Source organism: Abramis brama (genome assembly GCF_963993115.1).
Source record: "Abramis brama genome assembly, chromosome: 9".
NCBI lineage: Eukaryota > Metazoa > Chordata > Actinopteri > Cypriniformes > Leuciscidae > Abramis > Abramis brama.
The window spans coordinates 12,235,355-12,255,140 of record NC_139971.1 but is presented as its reverse complement, the minus strand read 5'-3'; the positions used below and the strand labels follow the sequence as shown (position 1 = coordinate 12,255,140).

Below are 19,786 nucleotides of genomic sequence, written 5' to 3'. Positions count from 1 at the left end.
TCGAGTTATAGGCCTCACCAGGCCTTCTTGAATATGAGCTCCCATATAATGTGGTTATCAGGTCATAGGCCTCACTAGGCCTTCCTGAGTATGAGCTCCCACATACTGTGGTCGCCAGGTTACAGGCCTCACCAGCCTTCCTGGTGATGGGCTTCTACATGTCAGGTTACAGGCCTCACCTGGCCTTCCTGAATGTGAGCTCCCACATACTGTGGCCGCCAGGTTACAGGCCTCTTAGGCCTTCCTGAGTATGAGCTCCCACATACTGTGGTCGCCAGGTTACAGGCCTCACAGGCCTTCCTGAGTATGAGCTCCCACATACTGTGGTCGCCAGGTTGCAGGCTTCCTAAAGGCCTTCCTGGTTATGAGTTTTTCACATGTCAGGTTACAGGCCTCATCCAGGCCTTCCTGAATGTGAACTCCCACTCTCTGTGGTCGCTAGGGTTTAGGCCGCACTGGTTGTGAGCTTCCACATGTCAGGTTGCAGGCCTCATCAGGCCTTCCTGAATGTGAGCTCTTCCCGCATTGTGTCCATCAGGTTATAGGCCTCATCTGGCCTTCCTGATCATGGGTTCCCACATGCTGTGGTTGCCAGGTTACAGGCCTCACCGGCCTTCCTGGATACGAGCTCCCACAGTCTGTGGTCGTCAGGTCACAGGCCTCAGGGGCCTTCCTGAGAATGAGCTCCCACTTACTGTGGTCGTCAGGTTATAGGCCTCACTAGGCCTTCCTGAATATAGAGTGATGAAGTACATGCACCTTTACTTCATCTATTTTTCTTAAACCCATGCTTATGGTAAGTCACACGACTAACGTCCTGTGTACTTTCTAAAATCCATTTCTATGGTAAGGGTCATGCGCTGTTCACTTCGGTCCCTTCCTATGTGGCTCAGACCTTGGTCTTTCACCTCGGGTCCCACTCTAGATGCGTCCTGTCATCACTTTTTACGACAGATGCCTTTCTCTAGCTAACTTCCACATTCTGATGAGCTCCCACACACTGTGGTCACCGTGTTACAGGCCTCACCGGCCTTCCCGAGTATGAGCTCCCACATGCTGTGGTCGCCAGGTTAGAGGCCTCATCAGGCCTTCTTGGGTTCAGAATGGCTAAGTACATGCACTTTCTTTCATGTACTTTCTATTTCCATATTTATGGTAAGGGTTGTGCGCTGTACGCTTTATTCCCTTTCTGAAAGTGAGCTCCCACAGGTTGTGGTCCCCAGGTTATAGGCCTCACCGGCCTTCCTGATAGGAGTTCCCACATGCTGTGGTCGCTAGGTTAGAGGCCTCATCGGCCTTCCTGATTTGAGCTCCCACATGCTGTGGTCGCCAGGTTAGAGGCCTCACCGGCCTTCCTGATAGGAGTTCCCACATGCTGTGGTCGCCAGGTTACAGGCCTCACCGGCCTTCCTGATATGAGCTCCCACATACTGTGGTTAGCAGGTCAGAGGCCTCACTAGGCCTTCCTGAATATGAGCTCCCACATACTGTGGTTGAATATGAGCTCCCACATGCTGTGGTCACCAGGTCAGAGGCCTCACCGGCCTTCCTGAAGGTAAGCTCCCACATATTGTGGTTGAATACAAGCTCCCCCATGTTGTGGTCGCCAGGTTAGAGGTCCTACCAGGCCTTCCTGGAGGTAAGCTCCCTTTAGGCCCTCACAGGCCTCCTCAGTGTTTTGAAACTCAAACACTGGGTAGATCCATGGATAGAGTAGAGAAACTCCCCTCGCTGGCAAGGGTTGTAAAGCACTATGCTGAGTCATACTCTCCAGGATGTCCCGTCTCTGAGATCCGGGCTGAGTGGTTCACTGCCTGCTTCGCAGTCCCTCGGGTTGGATGCCTTCCTAAGGCAAGTTCCAGAGGCTCTGTCTTCGGACAGACAGGAAGTGGCCAGACTTTAGTGTCTTATGTAGTGACACCAGGTCAGGCCTGCCTGGTGGTATTTCAGGTGGCACATTCCCCTGAACAGTGACTGGCTGGGGTTCCCTCGGGTCCCCTAGCCACATTCCCTAGAAGGGACCCTTTCTAGTTTTTGAATTGTGGTCCTAGGCCTTTGAGCTGGCCCAGGTAGACCTTCCTTTAAAACTGTGAGGTTTTCTGTGGTATCATTTAGCTTGGGCTATGACCGTAGGGAATGCTATCACTGACAGCCCAGTGTGACCTGAGGGCATGCACTCCCCTTAGCATGGTGGCGTTGGTATATCGTTCCCCATAGCGTCATTCTGACGTAGTGTAGAGTTCCCTTTCGAAAGGGAACGTCTCAGGTTACGACTGTAACCTATGTTCCCTGAGAACAGGGAACGAGACACTACGTCTTCCTGCCATGCCTCGGGGCCTGCCTGCAACAGTCCCTTCAGACGATAGGATGTTGTCATGTGTGCAAGGCTCCCCTTTATACATCCAGGTCGCGCGTTAATCAATCAAGCTGATGATTCACGGGCTGTCGCCGGTCAACATGATTGACGTGAGTTGATATTTATTTCAGACACCTGTCACACCTGAGGCGTTCCCCATAGCGTCATTCTGACGTAGTGTCTCATTCCCTGTTCTCAGGGAACATAGGTTACAGTCGTAACCTGAGACGTTTTTGACTGTTTTTTTTTTTTTGTTTTTAGCAGCTGCGGACAAATTCTTTCGACACACACACACACACACACACACACAATATTACATAACACTCTGCGCTTATGTTTTAAAAAGATAATTTAACATATAAATAACAATTTTTAAATAGCCCACTTAAAGTGTTTATTACAAATAAATGACTAAATGCTAAAAATTAATAAATTTTAATGAACAAACATATGCGTTGCATTTACAATTCTGTGAAAACAGTGCTGCAGCACCCCCAGCACCCCCACTTCCCGCGGCCCTGAGTACAACTTCATATTTCCAAGTATGGTATATATTGTGTCTATAAGTAAGTGAGGTTAGGAGCAGGCTTCACTCAATGCATATATTATTAAACTTTAAGAGTGCTGGCCTGGATAATTAGAATGCATAAAGTAGGAGAGAGGCCGCACTATGCATAAATATACTTTTATTTGCACAGATGCGTTTCGGCGCGTGAAACGCCGAAACGCGTCTGTGCAAATAAAAGTATATTTATGCATAGTGCGGCCTCTCTCCTACTTTATATATTGTGTCTATGCCACTATATTATGTCATACATCAAGGATTTTGGCAGATCTTGTTACAGATTTATAATAGATTTCTGTTCAAGCAGAAAATTCGGATTATACACAGATTATAGCCTATATTTACTCCACAAACTAACTCTACGAACATGGAAAACAGTGATAGATTGACCTCTAAACCTTTATGCTAAGGAGAAAATCAAACGAAACTTTGAGGAGACCAAATGAAACATGATTATGTATTTCTGCTCAGCTAGCGACACAAGGCATCAACCACACAGCAAATGCTAATACTATTTCATATACTGTCTACTTTTTGTATAACAGTTCAGTCTAAAAGTGTATTGGACAGGACTGTTAAACAGATTGTAAACTAATTAAGACTGAGAATCTTAGGCCATCAAAATAAATGTCCGCCGCTCTGTCAAAACAAAAGTCACAACAACAAGCACGGCTTACGTCACTTCAGAGTTTCTACCGGGGATGCAAATGCAACCAGAAAAATGGCCTTAGGGGAACTGTCAGGGCAGCCTTGTCTGTGTTGTCTTTGTTTCATGTCTCTATGTTTGTGTTGTGTGTCTGCACATGGCTCTGTCTTTGTTTGTGTTAGCAATGTGCTCCTTGTTTCCCATTACCACGTCCCCTAGAATTGTATTCACCTGTTCCTCATGTGCTCTGCTCCCTTTATATTGTGCTACTTTCCCTCATGTCGTTGCTGGTTCGTTTTATGCCTTGTGTGCACGTTCATTGTGTACATACGTTGCTTACATACACGTTGCTTGCATACACGTTGCTTGCAGATCTTGTCAGTCAGTGCGTGCAAGATTTAGTTTTTTCTTGTTCAATTATTCTTTTGATATTTGAGTTTCCCTTGTTCCTGTGTTTTTTACTTTAGACAAGTTCCAGGCTTTTGCTCAGATTCTCCCAAACCTTATTTTGATTCCCTCTGGATTTTTAGTTCTTATTTCTCTCTCTAGTTTCCAGCAAGGTTGCAGTTTCATTTAGATTCTTTTTAGATCTGGTCATTTATTTGTAGAATTTGTTTCTTTTGCTTTTCTCTCATTTGCAAGTTAAGGTTTATTTTTCAGAAAGTATTTGTTTCTTTTGTTTCCTTTTCAAATTCCAGTTATATAGTTAGTTTGTATTTTCCCTAGTCATAGTTTTGCCAGTTTTTATTTTGCTTTCGTTTCTGGTTATCTCTTGTTGTCTTATCTCGAGTCTTATCTTGTGTGATGGTTCATGCCCTGCCCTGTGTCCTGTTCCGCCCTGGTCACTGACTCTCCTGGCCTGGCAGCTTGCCTGGTGCTACATCAAGTCTCATCACCAACTGTCAAGCCTCTGGTTTCCTGAGCTGCTGGACAATTTGTTTCTTTCTTGGCGGTGAGGGCGTACAGCAGGATGGGGCTGACTGTCAACACCACCAAGACAGAAGTGGTCTGCCAATGGAGTACCAATGTCCCACCCACATCTCCTGCCTTCACTGTTGGAGATGAACAGCTGTCAGTAGTGCCATCTTTCAAATATCTGGGGAGTTTTCTCTCTGAGGATAGCGGCATCGACAATGAAATCCAGAGCCGAATCAAACAGGCATCAGCTGCCTTTGGGAGACTCCGATGTAGAGTCTTTAAAGGAACTGTAACGTCCACGGGTTGATGAAAAAGACGAAGGTCAGGCGAAGATACAAAAATGGCAAAGGTTTATTACTAATACAGAAAAACACGAAACAGTGAGCATGTGCTCAAACAATAACCGGCAATGACATGGGTGAGAAGCGAAACTTAAATACACAGACAGATGAACACAAGACAGGTGATGCAGATGATGATAATGACTGGAACACAGGTGAAGGAGATGATGATAATGATGAACAGCAGGTGCAGGTGATGATGAAGGAGGATTCTGGTAACTGTAGTGCAGAGACAGACGGTGAAGAATGTGACAGGAACACTTCGACTTTTTGGGACTTTAGCTTATTCACCTTATCCCCCAGAGTTAGATAAGTCCATACATACATTTTTCATCTCTGTGTGTGCTGTAACTCTGTCTGACACACCAACCGCTAGCCTAGCTTAGCACAAAGACTGGAGGTAAACGGCTACAGCTAGCATACTGCTCCCAATAAGTGACAAAATAACGCCAACATTTTCCTATTTACATGTTGTGATTTGTATAGTCACAGTGTGTACGAATAACAAGGTCACATGAGACACAACCATCTTTTAACCATATACATACTGGGAACTATATTCTCAGAAGATGAAGCACTGTTACTTCTGCGGAGTGATTTACTCCAATTCTGAGCGAACTCTGCTCCTCACCACGGGGCTTCTCAGGCGCTGCGAGCAAATCACTCCGCCCAAGTAGCATGCCAAGTGCTTTGCCTTCTGAGAATATGTGACCATGTTATTTGTACACGCTGTGACTATACAAATCACAACATGAGGAAAATGTTGGAGTTATTTTGTCACTTTTTGGGAGCAGTCGGGTCAGTTTTTTAATTTTAAAATTTTTTTTTACAGATTGGGCTTTGGTCGGACTCGGGCTCATTTATTTCATCGGACTCGGACTCTGGCTTTTCTCCTTTCATTGTGCCCATAATATACGTGCAGAGCGCAGGCTACTGTATGAAATATTGTTATATTGATAATATTATAAATATGCAACGCAATATGCGATCACGCGAGTAATGCGACGCGCGTGCAATGCATTAGGTGACAGTTGACCATGCAGAGCATCAGGGAGAAGTTGGAGCGTAAGGAGTTACTAAAAGTTCCCAATACTTCAGGAAAAGCTGCATTTTGAAAGAGTTTTGATTTGATTACCGAGCCTGAAGAGTCGAAGTGTCGAAGTGTTCCTTTAATAATAAGAACCTTCATCCCTCCACAAAGGTCGCCGTATACCAAGCGGTCTGTGTCACCACCCTCCTCTATAGCTGTGAAGCATGGGTAACCTACTGCCGTCACATCAGGTCCTTTGAGAACTTCCACATAAGCTGCCTTCAGCGCATTCTGGGAATTACCTGGCGTTATCATGTGCCTCACACTCAAATACTTAAAAAGACTAACTGCAGAAGTATTGAGGCCATTATTACCCAGCGCCAACTGCGGTGGTTGGGGCATGTGATAAGGATGCCCCCATGTCGGCTGCCCCGCAGAGTACTATATGGTCAGTTACATCATGGTCGACGCTCAGCTGGGGGTCCGAAGAAGCGCTATAAAGATCAGATGAAGAACGCCTTGAGAAAGTGTAAGATCAGACCTGAGGATCTGGAGAATGTTGCTGCTGACCGCACCATCTGGCGACAGCTATGTGGAGATGGGGTTCGTACACTAGAGATGGAGAGGACAAGCAGAAGACAGCAAAAGCGAGCCAGGAGAAATGCAGCCATAGCTGCCACTGTGACCACCACCACCACCATCACATACATATGCCCCACCTGCAATAGAGCTTGCGGGTCCAGGATAGGACTATTCAGCCATCAAAGATCTCACTGTTAAAGGCGTGGACGTCATCATCGGATTTCGATGGACAACCAAAGAGATCATTGGCTGCCACACTTTGCAGTCTCTACCCCGACCAGCCAATTATCCTATTGTGTATCCTGCCCTACTGTTTGGCCTGTCACTACTCCATTACCTTCTTGTGCCTTGTCTTCTGTCCTGTCAATACATTTTCTACGCTCATTTCTGCGTTTGGGCTCTCTCTCGTTCAGAAATCCTTCGACTCCACCAGACACCCTCTGCCTTTTGACCCTATCAGGTACCATCGTCTCATCGGCTCCTCCTTGGTCAGTCGTCACACCACCTCCGCCACAGACTTGCGGATCTTCCGCTATGCTCCGTTCCTCCACCCATACGGCTCCTTCCCTTCGGGTACGCCTCGGTCCTCCATCACTGGCTACACCTCAGACACTCGTCTCCGCAGCACTGCCTAGGCCTCCTGTTGCACCCTGGGATCCATCAGCTCCGCCTTCGTCGGTTGTCCCCCAGTTGATGTCAGCCTTCACTCCACCTTGACTCCTCCCTCCCTCAACTCCGCTCTTGGCTATCGTCTCTGGGCTCTGGGTCTGTGCCTTCAGTCGGATATTATCATCGCTGCTGGGGTCTCGTAAAAATAAAGCACCTCCCTGGTCAGCATCAGGGAGGCTGGGAGTTAGGAATTAGAAGAGGAATCCCCTGGAATTAGGGAGGCCAAATTCTCCACTATATCTGTACATCTTGGGGTGTTTTGGGGGTGTTGAAGTGCCGAAATCGTACTTAACCTGTTAACCGTTGCCAGTGCGCGGGCGCACTGAAGAGGTTTTTTTATATATAGTTCAAAGTTACTATCAGATTTAATGTTATACCTTGACAAACTATACATCATTAAAAAGATATAAGACTCAAGTTTCAGTATTTGACCACTATTGTATTCTGAGAAACTTATAGCGACAGTTATTTCTTAATTTGTGTCAGGAGTTATGAAATGAAAAAATGAGTCGATACCTTTGATATGAATTATGCGCGTCAGCCGCTTTCATTCATAAAAAAACTCTGTGCTGTCGTCATGACAGCGATTCACAAAACAACGTCCCTCAGGGCTTTAGCTCAAAAATGTGCAGATTTGGAGAAATATTGATATATTCTCATAGGTTTACATCAGATTTCTATAGACAGGAATAATATTTATTGAATTTATACCCAAATGCGTCGATGTAATCATTATGAGCGCTTAGATACTCTGATACTGTGTTTTCAATTCATACCAATAGCCTGAGGGCGCTATATGCACAATAATATTCCATATATGGAACATGAAGAAGAGTCATGATCATGTGACATTCCAGGACGTCACTGATACACACAAAGCTAACAAGAGATCGCGCTGTAACATGCAGATACAGACGTTTTGAAGACAATAAACATGTTTGCAATGATATTTGAGTTACCTGTGTTTTTCAAGCCATGCCAGGTATTTCCATAATAATAGATTATATTTATAATGTAATGCTAATCTATATAGACTATCACTGTCCTGAATACTATACCAATAGTATATTTTCTGTCTGATTTTTTTTATCTGAAGCCAAATTAGATCACAGAAGATTATTTAAAATACTCGACTTGCGTTATAAAGTAAGTTTGGAGCACAAACATGGTTTTAATCTCATAAATTGTCGTGTATTGATGGTGTGCTAAGCTAACATGCTAGCTAGCCCTAGGTGCACCTGCCACCTAGAAGTTATACTTTTATGATTTTTTGAATGCTTACTGAAACGTTTCTTTATTCAAGAAATGCATTTGATACAGTTTAAAATGTGAGGTGAACTTTGAGAAAAGAAATTAGGGACTGAAACCCTATGAATAGCCTGTGAATAGCCAGTCGTTAGTAACTATAATGCAGACAAAAGAAATGCATATTTAGAGCCATAACCAGGCTGGAGAGGTGTGAATGTGTGCAGGGGGAGACTGAGACTGAATGGGGATCGTTTGCACCACAAAACAATAGAGACAATATACTGGATAGATGCTTAGAAGATGAAAATAAACATCAGTTGCATTTTAGAGTCAAATCAAAATAAAGTAATTTGACATGGTCTTGAAAAACATTTAACTAAATACAGAGTTTTGGACTTATTATCTTCAGATTTTAAACATACAATGTTTAGACATGTGGCTTTAGCTGTAGTGCATTTCTAGATTGCTACAGTGTCAACTTCAATTTTATTTTCATAAGGATGTTTCATAAAAATTAATTTCTAATAACTTTACAAAACTTTGAAGCTATTTATAACAATTTTTTTCATTATGACAATAATTAATTCTACATTTACAATAAACTGCCAGGTGTCAGCTTTCAAATGAGATCATACTTGTGCTTTTAGTACAAAGGGTTCATGAATTGTATCTGTTTCAGTTTGGGACTATGACTATGTCATTTCTGGGGATTTTTCAAAAGTGGGGTTGCAGCTTAACAGGTTAACGTGAAACGTGGCTTGCTAGCTAATGTAGCAAATGAGTATGATAAGCTCGTTGTGAGAGTAAAAGACGGGGACATTGTTTATTTACTTTATAGCATTGTGTCTCACCAGGTGACAATGTAGCATTAAAACACTTTTCAACAGACTCCACCGCCGCCACCACCGCACTGGTAACTAGTTAGTAAATTACTGTTAAGACACCACTTGACTGCTTTTCAAGACACCGGACGCGAGCGGTGCGATGCGACAAAAGACAGTAGAACCCATTATAATCAGTGATGAGGTCTACACTGGATGCGCAGTGGCGGATTAAGACTTATTGGTGCCCCTGGGTACTGAGAGTGAAAGGGTTTTAGACTGGTCTTGCAGTAACATCTCTATAGCTACATGGTATTGTGAGGTTTTGAACTGAAAATAAAATTTAAAACCTCTTTCTGCAACTTTTTTGCAAAGTACAACTTGAAAGTGCAAGGCTGATGCTCTGTGGGTCATTTATGTAGAAGAAATGTGAAATTATTTTTGAATTTGGAGCTTTCTAGACTGAGAAAAGCCAGAAAATGTATTTTTGGCTTATGTGGATGAAAGACAACAACTCCCAGAATGCACTTGCTTCGCTGCCCTACAAGGCCACTCCCAAGCCACGCCTACCGGTAAGAGAGGGCAGTTGAAAACAAAAACATCAAGGCAAGGCTAGGCTACGAGTGACGAGTTTGCCCAAAATGTCCGGGATTCGGCTTTTGCGTTCTACAGTCGCCATTCATCATGTTTACTGTGGCGAGCAGGACGAGGCTGAGGGGCGCGGGAGAACGGCGCGAGGCCAGTGGCGTGATTACTGACGACCGACACCTGTGAGGCACTGTTCTCGTATCTCGCACGGAGGAGCAGGTATTTTCTTAGCAATGGTAAAACACACATCAACCGATCACGCCACCGGCCTCGCGTCTTTCAACCGATCACGCCACCGGCCTCGCGTCTTTCTCCCGCGGCGCTAGCCTCGTCCTGCTCCCTGTATTACTGTGATTACTGATGAGCGCGCCTGTGAGATGCACCGGTCTCATCTCATGGGCTATCTCTCACGGAGGTGCGGGTATTTTCTTAGCAATGTTAAAACGCAAATCAACCGATCACTTGTTTAGCATTCATGTAAACATTACATTCAGTTTCACCAATCGGGGTGAATTCAGTTAGATTGAAACAAAAGGTGAGCATGTAAACAATGGATGGCGACCGCAGAAAGCAAAAGCTGAATCCCGGACATTTTTGTCGATCTCGACGGCCGGACATGTCCGGGAAATAGAGTATGGTAACCCCTACTACTCAGCTTTCTTCGTCCCTGTTTTCTGCAGGTTTCTGCCGTTGAAATCAAACGCACTCGCACTGATCTGTGATAGGTCTGTTAGCGCATTAGGTCCAACCCCCTATGGGCGGGTTTGAAAGGGTGGATCTAGTGCTTGTAGTCTTAACAGAAATCCCCCCCTCTTACACTTCCTCCTACAATGACGCAAAATGACGATTTTTGCGTCATTGTAGGAGGAAGTGTAAAGAGGTAAATACAGATTTCTCTCGTCTCGGGGGAAAATGAAAAAATGTTGCATGACCATTCAATAGTATGACTGGGTTTCTAACAATGCAAAGCTTAATGCAAATGGGTGAAGTGTCCCTTTAAAGCTCAACTTCCATTGGAATTATTTGAAAACACTCGCTCTGCTCCGTGCCAGTGGACTGTGTAATATGGGTGTTGAAATGAAATGCGTATGCTCACGCAGTAGTGTGAATCTGGCGTGATCTGGCGAATCACGCGTCCACAAAAAAAAAAATGTCATGAAAATAATAAGCTTTCAACAAAACATTCAGGGAATTTAGAACGTTCTGATGAAAGGGTATTTATAGGCCTAGGCTTATGAATGAATCGCTTGTTTTAAAAGAGAAAAACATATTTGCATGGTGCCCCCCTGGACGTGGCATCCCTGGGCACTTGCCCAATTGCCCATATGGTTAATCCGTCTATGTGGATGCGGCGCGACGCGAGCGACAAATCTCTGACAGTAAACTGATGTCTCGTTCTGCTTTGTATCGGGCGCTTTGTCGCGTCCAATGTAAACAGTTTGTAGCTGTTGCAACGCAAGCAAAAAGGGCCGCGTTAGGTGTAGACACGGTGTTAACCCATTCTGCCTATAACGCTACGTTACAACATCAAGCAATATTCCAATAATTTATATAATTATAACACTTCATATAGGGCCATTTTGCATAATGAGTACTTTCACATTTATTACTTTTACTTTAGTTAAAGATCTGAGTACTTCTTCCACCACTGGAAAATGAAAGGAAAAAGGAAAAAAAGTCATTAGTGAAGATTATGCTACCTTATTTAGAATATAATAGAATAGAACATGCAATGCAAAATAGTTTGGTTCCAGCTCAAATGTATCATTCTCATTCTATAATTCACCCTGCCTCCATTACATATCTTTGTCACATCATTATAAATGTTTGATCTCCACATTTGAGTGATCATTGCAAAAAATGTGTGTATATGTATGTATATATATTCTGTTTATGTATACTGTATTCTATGTACAGTACCAGTCAAAAGTTTGGACACACAAATGGGAAAGTGTGTCCAAACCTTTCACTGGTACTGTACTACAATATACACATAAATAATATCGGCCGATATATCGATAGCGTTTTTTTTTTACTCCCTAATATCGGTATCGGCATCGGCCCCCAAAAATCCATAACGGTCGGGCCCTAGTTACGTTCTATCACCTGTTTGTGGATTAAACCTTGTTTATATTTTGAATCTGCCTTCGTCTGTCTTCATCCTCGGTCTTGTGATACATATAATCATGAAAAGCTTGTAAAGAGAGAAATATACTGTTCACGTCAACTGCCACATATTCAATCTAACTCTATGGTATTTTGGCCCAAATTCATCTGACATTAGATGTCAGAATCTAGAATCTAACAAATTTAGACAAATGTCAACATGGATAGGTTGTGTGACATGCCCTCATCCTCAAAAAAACATTAACAGAAGTATGCAGGGTTATAGAAAATACTGCCCAGATTAAAATGAGTTTACTTTCAACAAGGATAAACATGATTTGGGTCAAGCACACTCTTTCAAAAGCATAAAACGATCAAAATCGTTCATATTGCTCGTCCAACATAGTTCTTAATAAATTCCAATTGATTTAACAGACATTTTTGATTACTTTTTAATGCTGAACAATTTTGGTATGGTGTTGTATTGAGTTCATCACAACTGTAACTGTAACTGTAACTGTAAATGTCTAATCTGGTACCTGAAACAAAACCATTTAAGAACCACTGTTCTACGTATATCCCACTAGAAAGACAAGAAATCTCTTCTGTGCACGAGCAGGTTTGAGCAGAGGATTTCTGCAGGGAGCTGAGATTTATGGTTTATGTGACATTTAATGGGCCTTTTTTGTTCCGTTTCCACTCTCTGGCATAGCATGAGAGCTCGTGCGGAGAGGCAGCATATGGTGTTGATGTAAGAGCTTTGCCAGGTGTGGCTGAATCTGAGCTTGGCTCCAGCACACAAAGGGAGTACAGAAGATCCCACAGCCAGGCAATCAGGGCTGCCTTAATACAAACTAAACCATCGGCTTTATCTTTGTGGAATCTTCTCTAATTCATTGTCCCAGAAGGACTATAAGGTGCATAATATTCATGAGATCCTGTCTAATGCAGCTGTGAAATCTATAAGGATTTATCCTTAATTAGTGTTCTTTGGACATCAAGTAGAGGCCCAACATAATAAAACTAAATACAATTTTCCTTTAAAGGGTTAGTTCACCAAAACATAAAAATTCTGTCTTCATTTACTCAACCTCATGTCATTACAAAACCATCAGACTTTTGTTTATCTTAAACAAAAAAGAAGATATTTTTAATTAAACCTAAGAGATTTCTGTCCCTTCATTGAAAGTCCATGCAACTTTGACTCTTCAAAAAGTTCACAAAGACATTGTAAACGTAATCCATATGAATTGAACAGTTTAATTAAAGTCTTCTGAAGAGATATGATAACTTTATATTATGAACAGATTTAATTTAAGCTTTTATTCACATACATTGGTCAATGCACATATATTCATCTAATTAGGTAAGGTAAACGGAAGCTCAATCGTATTTCCTTGACATTTGATTCATATGGATTATGTTTACAATGTCTTTACAAACATTTTGAAGCGTCAAACTTTTGGTTGCTTGGACTTTCAATGGAGGGACAGAAATCTGTCAGGTTTCTTTTTAAAAGTCTTCATTTGTGTTTAGAAGATGAATAAAAGTCTTATGGGGTAGGATTAGGAACGACATGAGGGTGAGTAATTAATGACATAATTTTTCTTTTTGGATAAACTATCCCATTAAATTAAACATAACATTTAATTACCACATGGGCCATATATTGTATTAAATTCTGTGTATGTGAAACATGTGATGCATCTCACCTGGAAATTTCCAGCATAATCCTCCTCATGGTCACCATTGTGCCCTTCCTTCAGAGTGATAAGAGTAAAGCCTCTGAAGTATGCAGGGTTGGTTGCATACAGGGTTACTGGAAATAAATCACAATAATTATTCAACATGACCTTTCTGATTGATTTCACAGGTGATCAAAATCAATAAAACACTTACAATTATATCAGGTATCATGATACACAATCGTTAGCATTTCACAAGTGTGTTTGCCCATACAATCTTTAGCTACTGAGGTTAAAGTTTGTTGACTTGTTCGCAGCTGAGGGGCTCAAGAAAGCTGTTTCAACTTGAGCTCTGGTGTGAAGGGATGCTGAAACAGCTGATGCCAGAGCAAGGTGTGTGCTGCGTATATACTCTGGCAGTTTATTGAAAGATTAGATGGGTTCTCTCCTCACGAACTTCACTTATTTTGTAGTAAAAAAACAACAACTCCAACAACTTGTATTTCCAATACTTTTTCTTCTTTCTATACTTTATGCTCAAATGTTTCTTATCTACAAAATCTTTCAAACATATATTGAAATACATATAAACAGATCCTTGGTCAATGCAGCGGTACAAATGGTTAGACAAATTATAAAACTTTGATTTGCATAGTCAAATTATACATGAAACTATGTATATGGACTACTGATCTATGATTAAATAATCTTTGATAATGACCTATTAGTAAAAGTTTGTGTAATGTATAATAAAATCATTTTTTTGGTGTAGGTAAAAAGATACACAAGTTTAGTGTCTTTTAAACCTGACATTATCTGCAGTATTCCTATCTTGTCTCAAACCCTTGTACACTAGACTTCCTAATTAGACAGAATTCTGATACCAGGTGCATACAACAATTTACAGTCTCATATGGGAGAGCAGTGCTAGCTGACAAGGCCTTTTTTAAAAGAAATATGACAACACTGCCTATTTAAGGTGCAAAAATGCAGTTGAAAAGTTGGTCGGACCGAGCACCACAACAAATGTGTAGCCAATCAGCATTAGGGCGCATATGATGGTGGAGGACAGAGAGTGAGCAAGAGGGAGATTTAAAGAAAGACTGTTGAAAGAGAGATGATAGACAATCCAAAAGAGAAAATCTCAGAGGAATATCACTGGAAAAAGAAGGGTTATGATCAGGCAACAGCTTTAGGACCCGCTTTAATATTAGAAAAGCTTTCCAGCGCTGGAGAGACCTACACGGAAAGTCATGAAAACGGACGCAGAGGTTGCGTTGTTTCTGCTCCGTACATAAGTAACATTGGTTTTGCAGTTTTACAGAAACAAGAAATGTCAGTTGTAGTTACAGGACAGTTTTGAGTGTCATTGTTTGTCTGGAGCTGCTGTGCTGCTGGCGACTAACAATCAACTTTTGCTTGTATTTACTCTTGTGTACTCTATGTTCATTTGTTTGTGCTTCCTTGTTGTTCGTTCATCATCTTTACTTTATTTTTCGTGAAGCACTATTTTTCTTAGCTTCTGCTATTATAAATACATCCACTCTTGCATTGTGTGTGTAACAGAGGCCAGCTAGTAACAGTAGACTAGAGAATGCTGTGTTTAGCGTCCTTGTTGGCGCATTCAAGCCCAGCTCGGCAGGGTTGCCAGGTCTGTGCATCAAAAGTAGCCCAATGGCCACTCAAAACTAGCCCATAAACAGCCGAATGCTATTTTCTCCATCGGGGAGCCAAATTCTCCACTATATCTGTACATCTTGGGGTGTTTTGGGGGTGTTGGAGTGCTGAAATCGTACTTAAGGGGGTGGAAATAAACCCGCAGAAAAAAAGATTACCCGCGGCAACAACTTAAATGTAGCCCAATTTCGTGGGAAAATAGCAGACTTGGCAACACAGCAGCTTGGAGCAAGGCTGTTATGTGCGGGCTGTAAAGTGTTTGTGAATTTTGGAGGCAGAGAAATGAAGAGAGGGGGTGTATTTGTTTGGGTTGATTTCAAATATCAACAGTGTTCAACAGCAATTCTGGGAGATCACTTAGGCTACTGCACCTTTAAATCAAGCCATCTTTTATGACATCTGTATTTAAAAGTTATATAAGAGCTTTCAGCAGCACTTAAAATGAACAATTTATAAAACCACAAAAACAGAATGGTTAATTACAAGAGAACAGACAATAGTTAATAAATTAAATTAAAATTAACTAATTGACAACGTGCCCAGGTATAACGTGCCTTGACCTGACACTGATTAAATATACCACTATCCTGAAAACAATTAAAATCTAATAACATTCTTGCTGAATGCTAATGTGGTGGTGTAATTACTGTTTATCCAACAGCTACTGTAGCTATAAAAAAATATATAAGCTGGTTTTTGAGACACAAAACAAATATCCAGCGCGCGCACTGTGAGGCGTCTCTGGCACTAACAACAACTGAAATAGTGATATGTACCTCGATAAGTGCTGCCGGGATGATAATTCTCCGGGTCTCCTTCCACTCGCAGTCTGAACTCACTGAAGCCCTCTCTCCTGCCCCCAGCTCCGTGCGGCTGAGCCCGCGTTATCCAGCTGCAGTAGCCGTCAGATGTAGCCGCTCTGTCCGCTGGCTCCTCGGGCACACTCGCACACACGCAGCCGGTGAGCAGCAGCAGGACACCGGCTCTCCACATCTCCGATCGATTCACTTTAATTTTACCAATACGCATTTACAAGCGTGTGTCTAGAGTGTTTAACTCTAGTGGAAAGTAAACTTACTGTAATAACAGTCTCCCATATACGCAGTTGCTGATCTATCCGCCTTCACCGTGTTATTTTGCCATCCTGGACTGAAGAGAGAAAGAGAGATGAAGAATCGCCCGCCTGTTCCGAGTGGCACACTCTGAGTGGACCGACTCAAGTGCTGCTGCTGTCTCTCAGTGACAGCTGAATGGATTCAGCCACACAAACTTCAAACAAAGACCACATGCTCCGAGCAGAGAGAGAGCATCTGTGTTCAGATATTTTAAAGATCGTCACAATTTTTTCCAAGTGATTCTCCTCGACGAATTTATACGTAGTCCTTAATTATAAATGCAGGTTGTTTTTGTTTTTTTGGAACACTCATCATGCGCAATGAATGCTTTCCTATATCATGGACTCTCAAGACAGTGCTGTATTGATGTTTTTCCTCTCTTCTTGTTAATATCAACCCTGATTTTGCCTTTTGTAAACTTTATACATTTTAAGAAATGTAACTATAAAATTATGTAACATTGTACATTTTGATGGGTCTTCTTTATTTTAGTAACCATCAAATCAAAATGGACAATTCTTGTTTGTTTTTTAATATTGCCATATTTGTTATTAATTATTTATTATTAAAAGTGCACATCATCATTATTATATTATTATTTTATTATTTTAGTAAGGTAGTTGGTAAGTTTAGGTATTGGATAGGATTAAGGGATGTACTGTAGAATATGGTTGTGCAGAATAAGGCATTAATATGAGCTTTATAAGTACTAATAAACAGCCAATATCCTAGTAATATGCATGCTAATAAGCAACTAGTTAATCATGAGAATTGGACCCTAAACTAAAGTGTTACTAATTCTCTTTATCTACACTAGTTTTTTTAGTTTTTTTTTTATGTTGCTCCTCCACACTGCAACATTTAAAAATGCTTAAATCACCTTACTTCACATGTGTCAAACCTCCAAAAAAAAGCTCACTGAAATGATACAGAGAGACCAGACATATAATTAAGCTGTCATGTCACTATTATGGCATAGTAATTTTGCACGAGTGTGTCCTGGTTGCACACAAAATCACCATTGCATGTATGGTCTAAAATGCAACTGACCTCATATTTTGCTGCAGAACAGCAATTGCAAATAAATATTTTGTCATCTTTGCTAGAATTCAATATGAATATTATACAAAGTAACATCATCTTTAAAGTCACAAAGAAATCAAAATGAACAGTTGTTGTTTTCTATGAAATATTAAGAGTATTTATATATGATCATAATTTATCCATGCCCTTATTTATTTTTTCATATGCTTTTGTAATCTTTAATCAAAATAACTTACCCTCCCTCTTGCAAGTACATCTCTTCTCTGATGATGTGTTTACTGGTGTGAAGGCGAGATAACCTGTCAGTCACATGAGATCACAGCAATAGCAAACAACATCAATCCAGTGATTCAATCCAAATCAAGTGCCATCCTAAATTGTCAAGTACTGGCCAGGTACCGCCCTACATTTTTTCTTGTTCGAGAAGCCATTTCACTCAGATATACGTCACAATAGGGAAGAAAAGACTATCACAACTCCCACTTGATGCCAACTTTAACAACACTATTAAAGTGGCGGTACAACATGGGTCATCATCTTGATTATTTTTGCTTAAATTGATCACATGACTGTGTCATTTCAATTCAAGCTTGCTTATAGGGACGTCCCGCGTGACATCACGCCATTTGGAGCAGCCATCTTGACGGAATAGAAAATGCTAAACCGCTGGTGATAATACAGCTCGTCGCGAAATATTCATCTCTATCATGCCCGAGCGATGCTGTGATACCGATAGCCTGTTAAGCTTTTGTATGCTTTTAATGAAGCTCCGGTGTAACGTGATGAGAAGTGAATAAGGTAACTGTAAATGTCACCGAACTCAGTGTCAGGAAGTTTTTCTACACATTAAATGCCTGTAAAAAGAACTTGTAGTGCTTCATATGGATCTATGATTCCTAATTCCTTTATCTTCCTCTTGTATATTTCTTTTTGTGATGACATGACGTGAAGAGTTAGCTGACGGTGCGCTATATAATAGATAGTGGCAGTGTTCGTCTAAACCAGTGACCGCGACGCTGAAGTGTGTGAGAACAAATTAATAACATCAGTGCTAACCACGAACATTTATTTATTTGGATTAAATATTAAATTTATCATTCTGTGTCATTTTTCAATGTCAATCTTTTCACTGTTTACATGTTTATGCCCAAAATGCTATACTATTCAAAGTAGTTGACTGTAATTCTCCTCTACCCTGTGTGTACATTATAAGCCTAGCTTATTTAACATCGTTACAGGCACCTCGCGAGCATTCATTCATTCAACTATTTTAAAAGACTGGAATAAACACCAGCAATCTTTTTTTATAGTCAATTAAATTAAAAAATGTAAACCCAACTGGTATGAAATGTCAGAAAGAGAAAAAAAAACTGTTAATGGGAAGACGAGCTGCAGCTTAGTGGATAAATTTAGCCTATTTTTATTCAGATTGCACAGTTGGAAAGAAAATATATTTATAGGAACATTTCAGCAGGCTCAAGATAATTAATACAGTGACCATTATTAATTATTTTAATCAATTCGCTGCCATAAAACATGTGATAATCCGCATTCTCATGTAAGTAGGTGCGCTGAAGTATTCCGTCAAAATGGCTGACACGCGGCTAGGGGTCACGTAGTCTCAGCCTCAGACGTCACGCCCACGGAACGTTGGCTGAACGTCTGTTGCATATGGCACACTTTTCTGGAAACACTTCAGGAGTTTCGAAGTCGCGAACTGATTGGTTGAATTCTACAGGATGTCCGGGAGACGTGTGTGTCGCATTCTTTATCGGCCCGCCTGGAAACAAATGCTGTGATGCCAAAACCCCTCGTGGAAGAAGAAAGCCGTTGTGTTTACAACTGTGACAATGAGCGCTTGCCAGGATCAATTAAACGCTGGATTTTCAAAAAGTATATGAAGTTCGCGGCTCCATTGTTGCAGTAAACTTGCACAACGTTCTTGAATGAATAATTTATTAGGTGCACACCGGTCTGTTATTGTAGGGACGTCGACATTATATTGCCACGCCCCTAAACATGACGTGGAACAAAGCGAACTGTGATTGGTTGCGTTACATGTCAGTCAAACGTCCTCTTGGGCGGTCCTTGGCCAAGAAAAGCTGCGATAGAGTCCAGACCTTCAGCCGTCAGTCTGAAGGTCTGGCTACGCGAGACTAGGGGTCACGTGACTGGGAGATCCCTATAAACCTTAACACATTGTTTCAAAGAACCTTTACAAATGCTTGTTTCAGTGTTGCAATTAGGAAGCATTCTGTTATAAGTGTGTTAAATGTCCATATGGCAGATATACACAGCTATAATATAACACAAGTTCCCTTTCGAGGGAACTTGCGCTGCGTCGAGAATCGACACTTTGGGGAACGCCTACAGCGTGACGCGTCTGAAGCCTATA

General features: G+C 41.6%; 1 protein-coding gene across 1 annotated transcript in view; it reads right to left on the bottom strand.

The window, feature by feature from the left end:
• Positions 1–16,507, bottom strand: part of spon1a (spondin 1a) — a 338,352-nt gene extending 321,845 nt beyond the window's left edge. Inside the window, exons 1-2 of the mRNA XM_084124751.1 lie at positions 16,009–16,507; positions 13,583–13,689 (exon numbers count right to left, since the gene is read on the bottom strand). Coding sequence (XP_083980877.1) covers positions 13,583–13,689; positions 16,009–16,261 — 360 coding nt within the window. The 5' untranslated portion in view covers positions 16,262–16,507. The remainder of the gene's footprint in view (positions 1–13,582; positions 13,690–16,008) is intronic.
• Between the last annotated feature and the right edge of the window lie 3,279 nt (positions 16,508–19,786).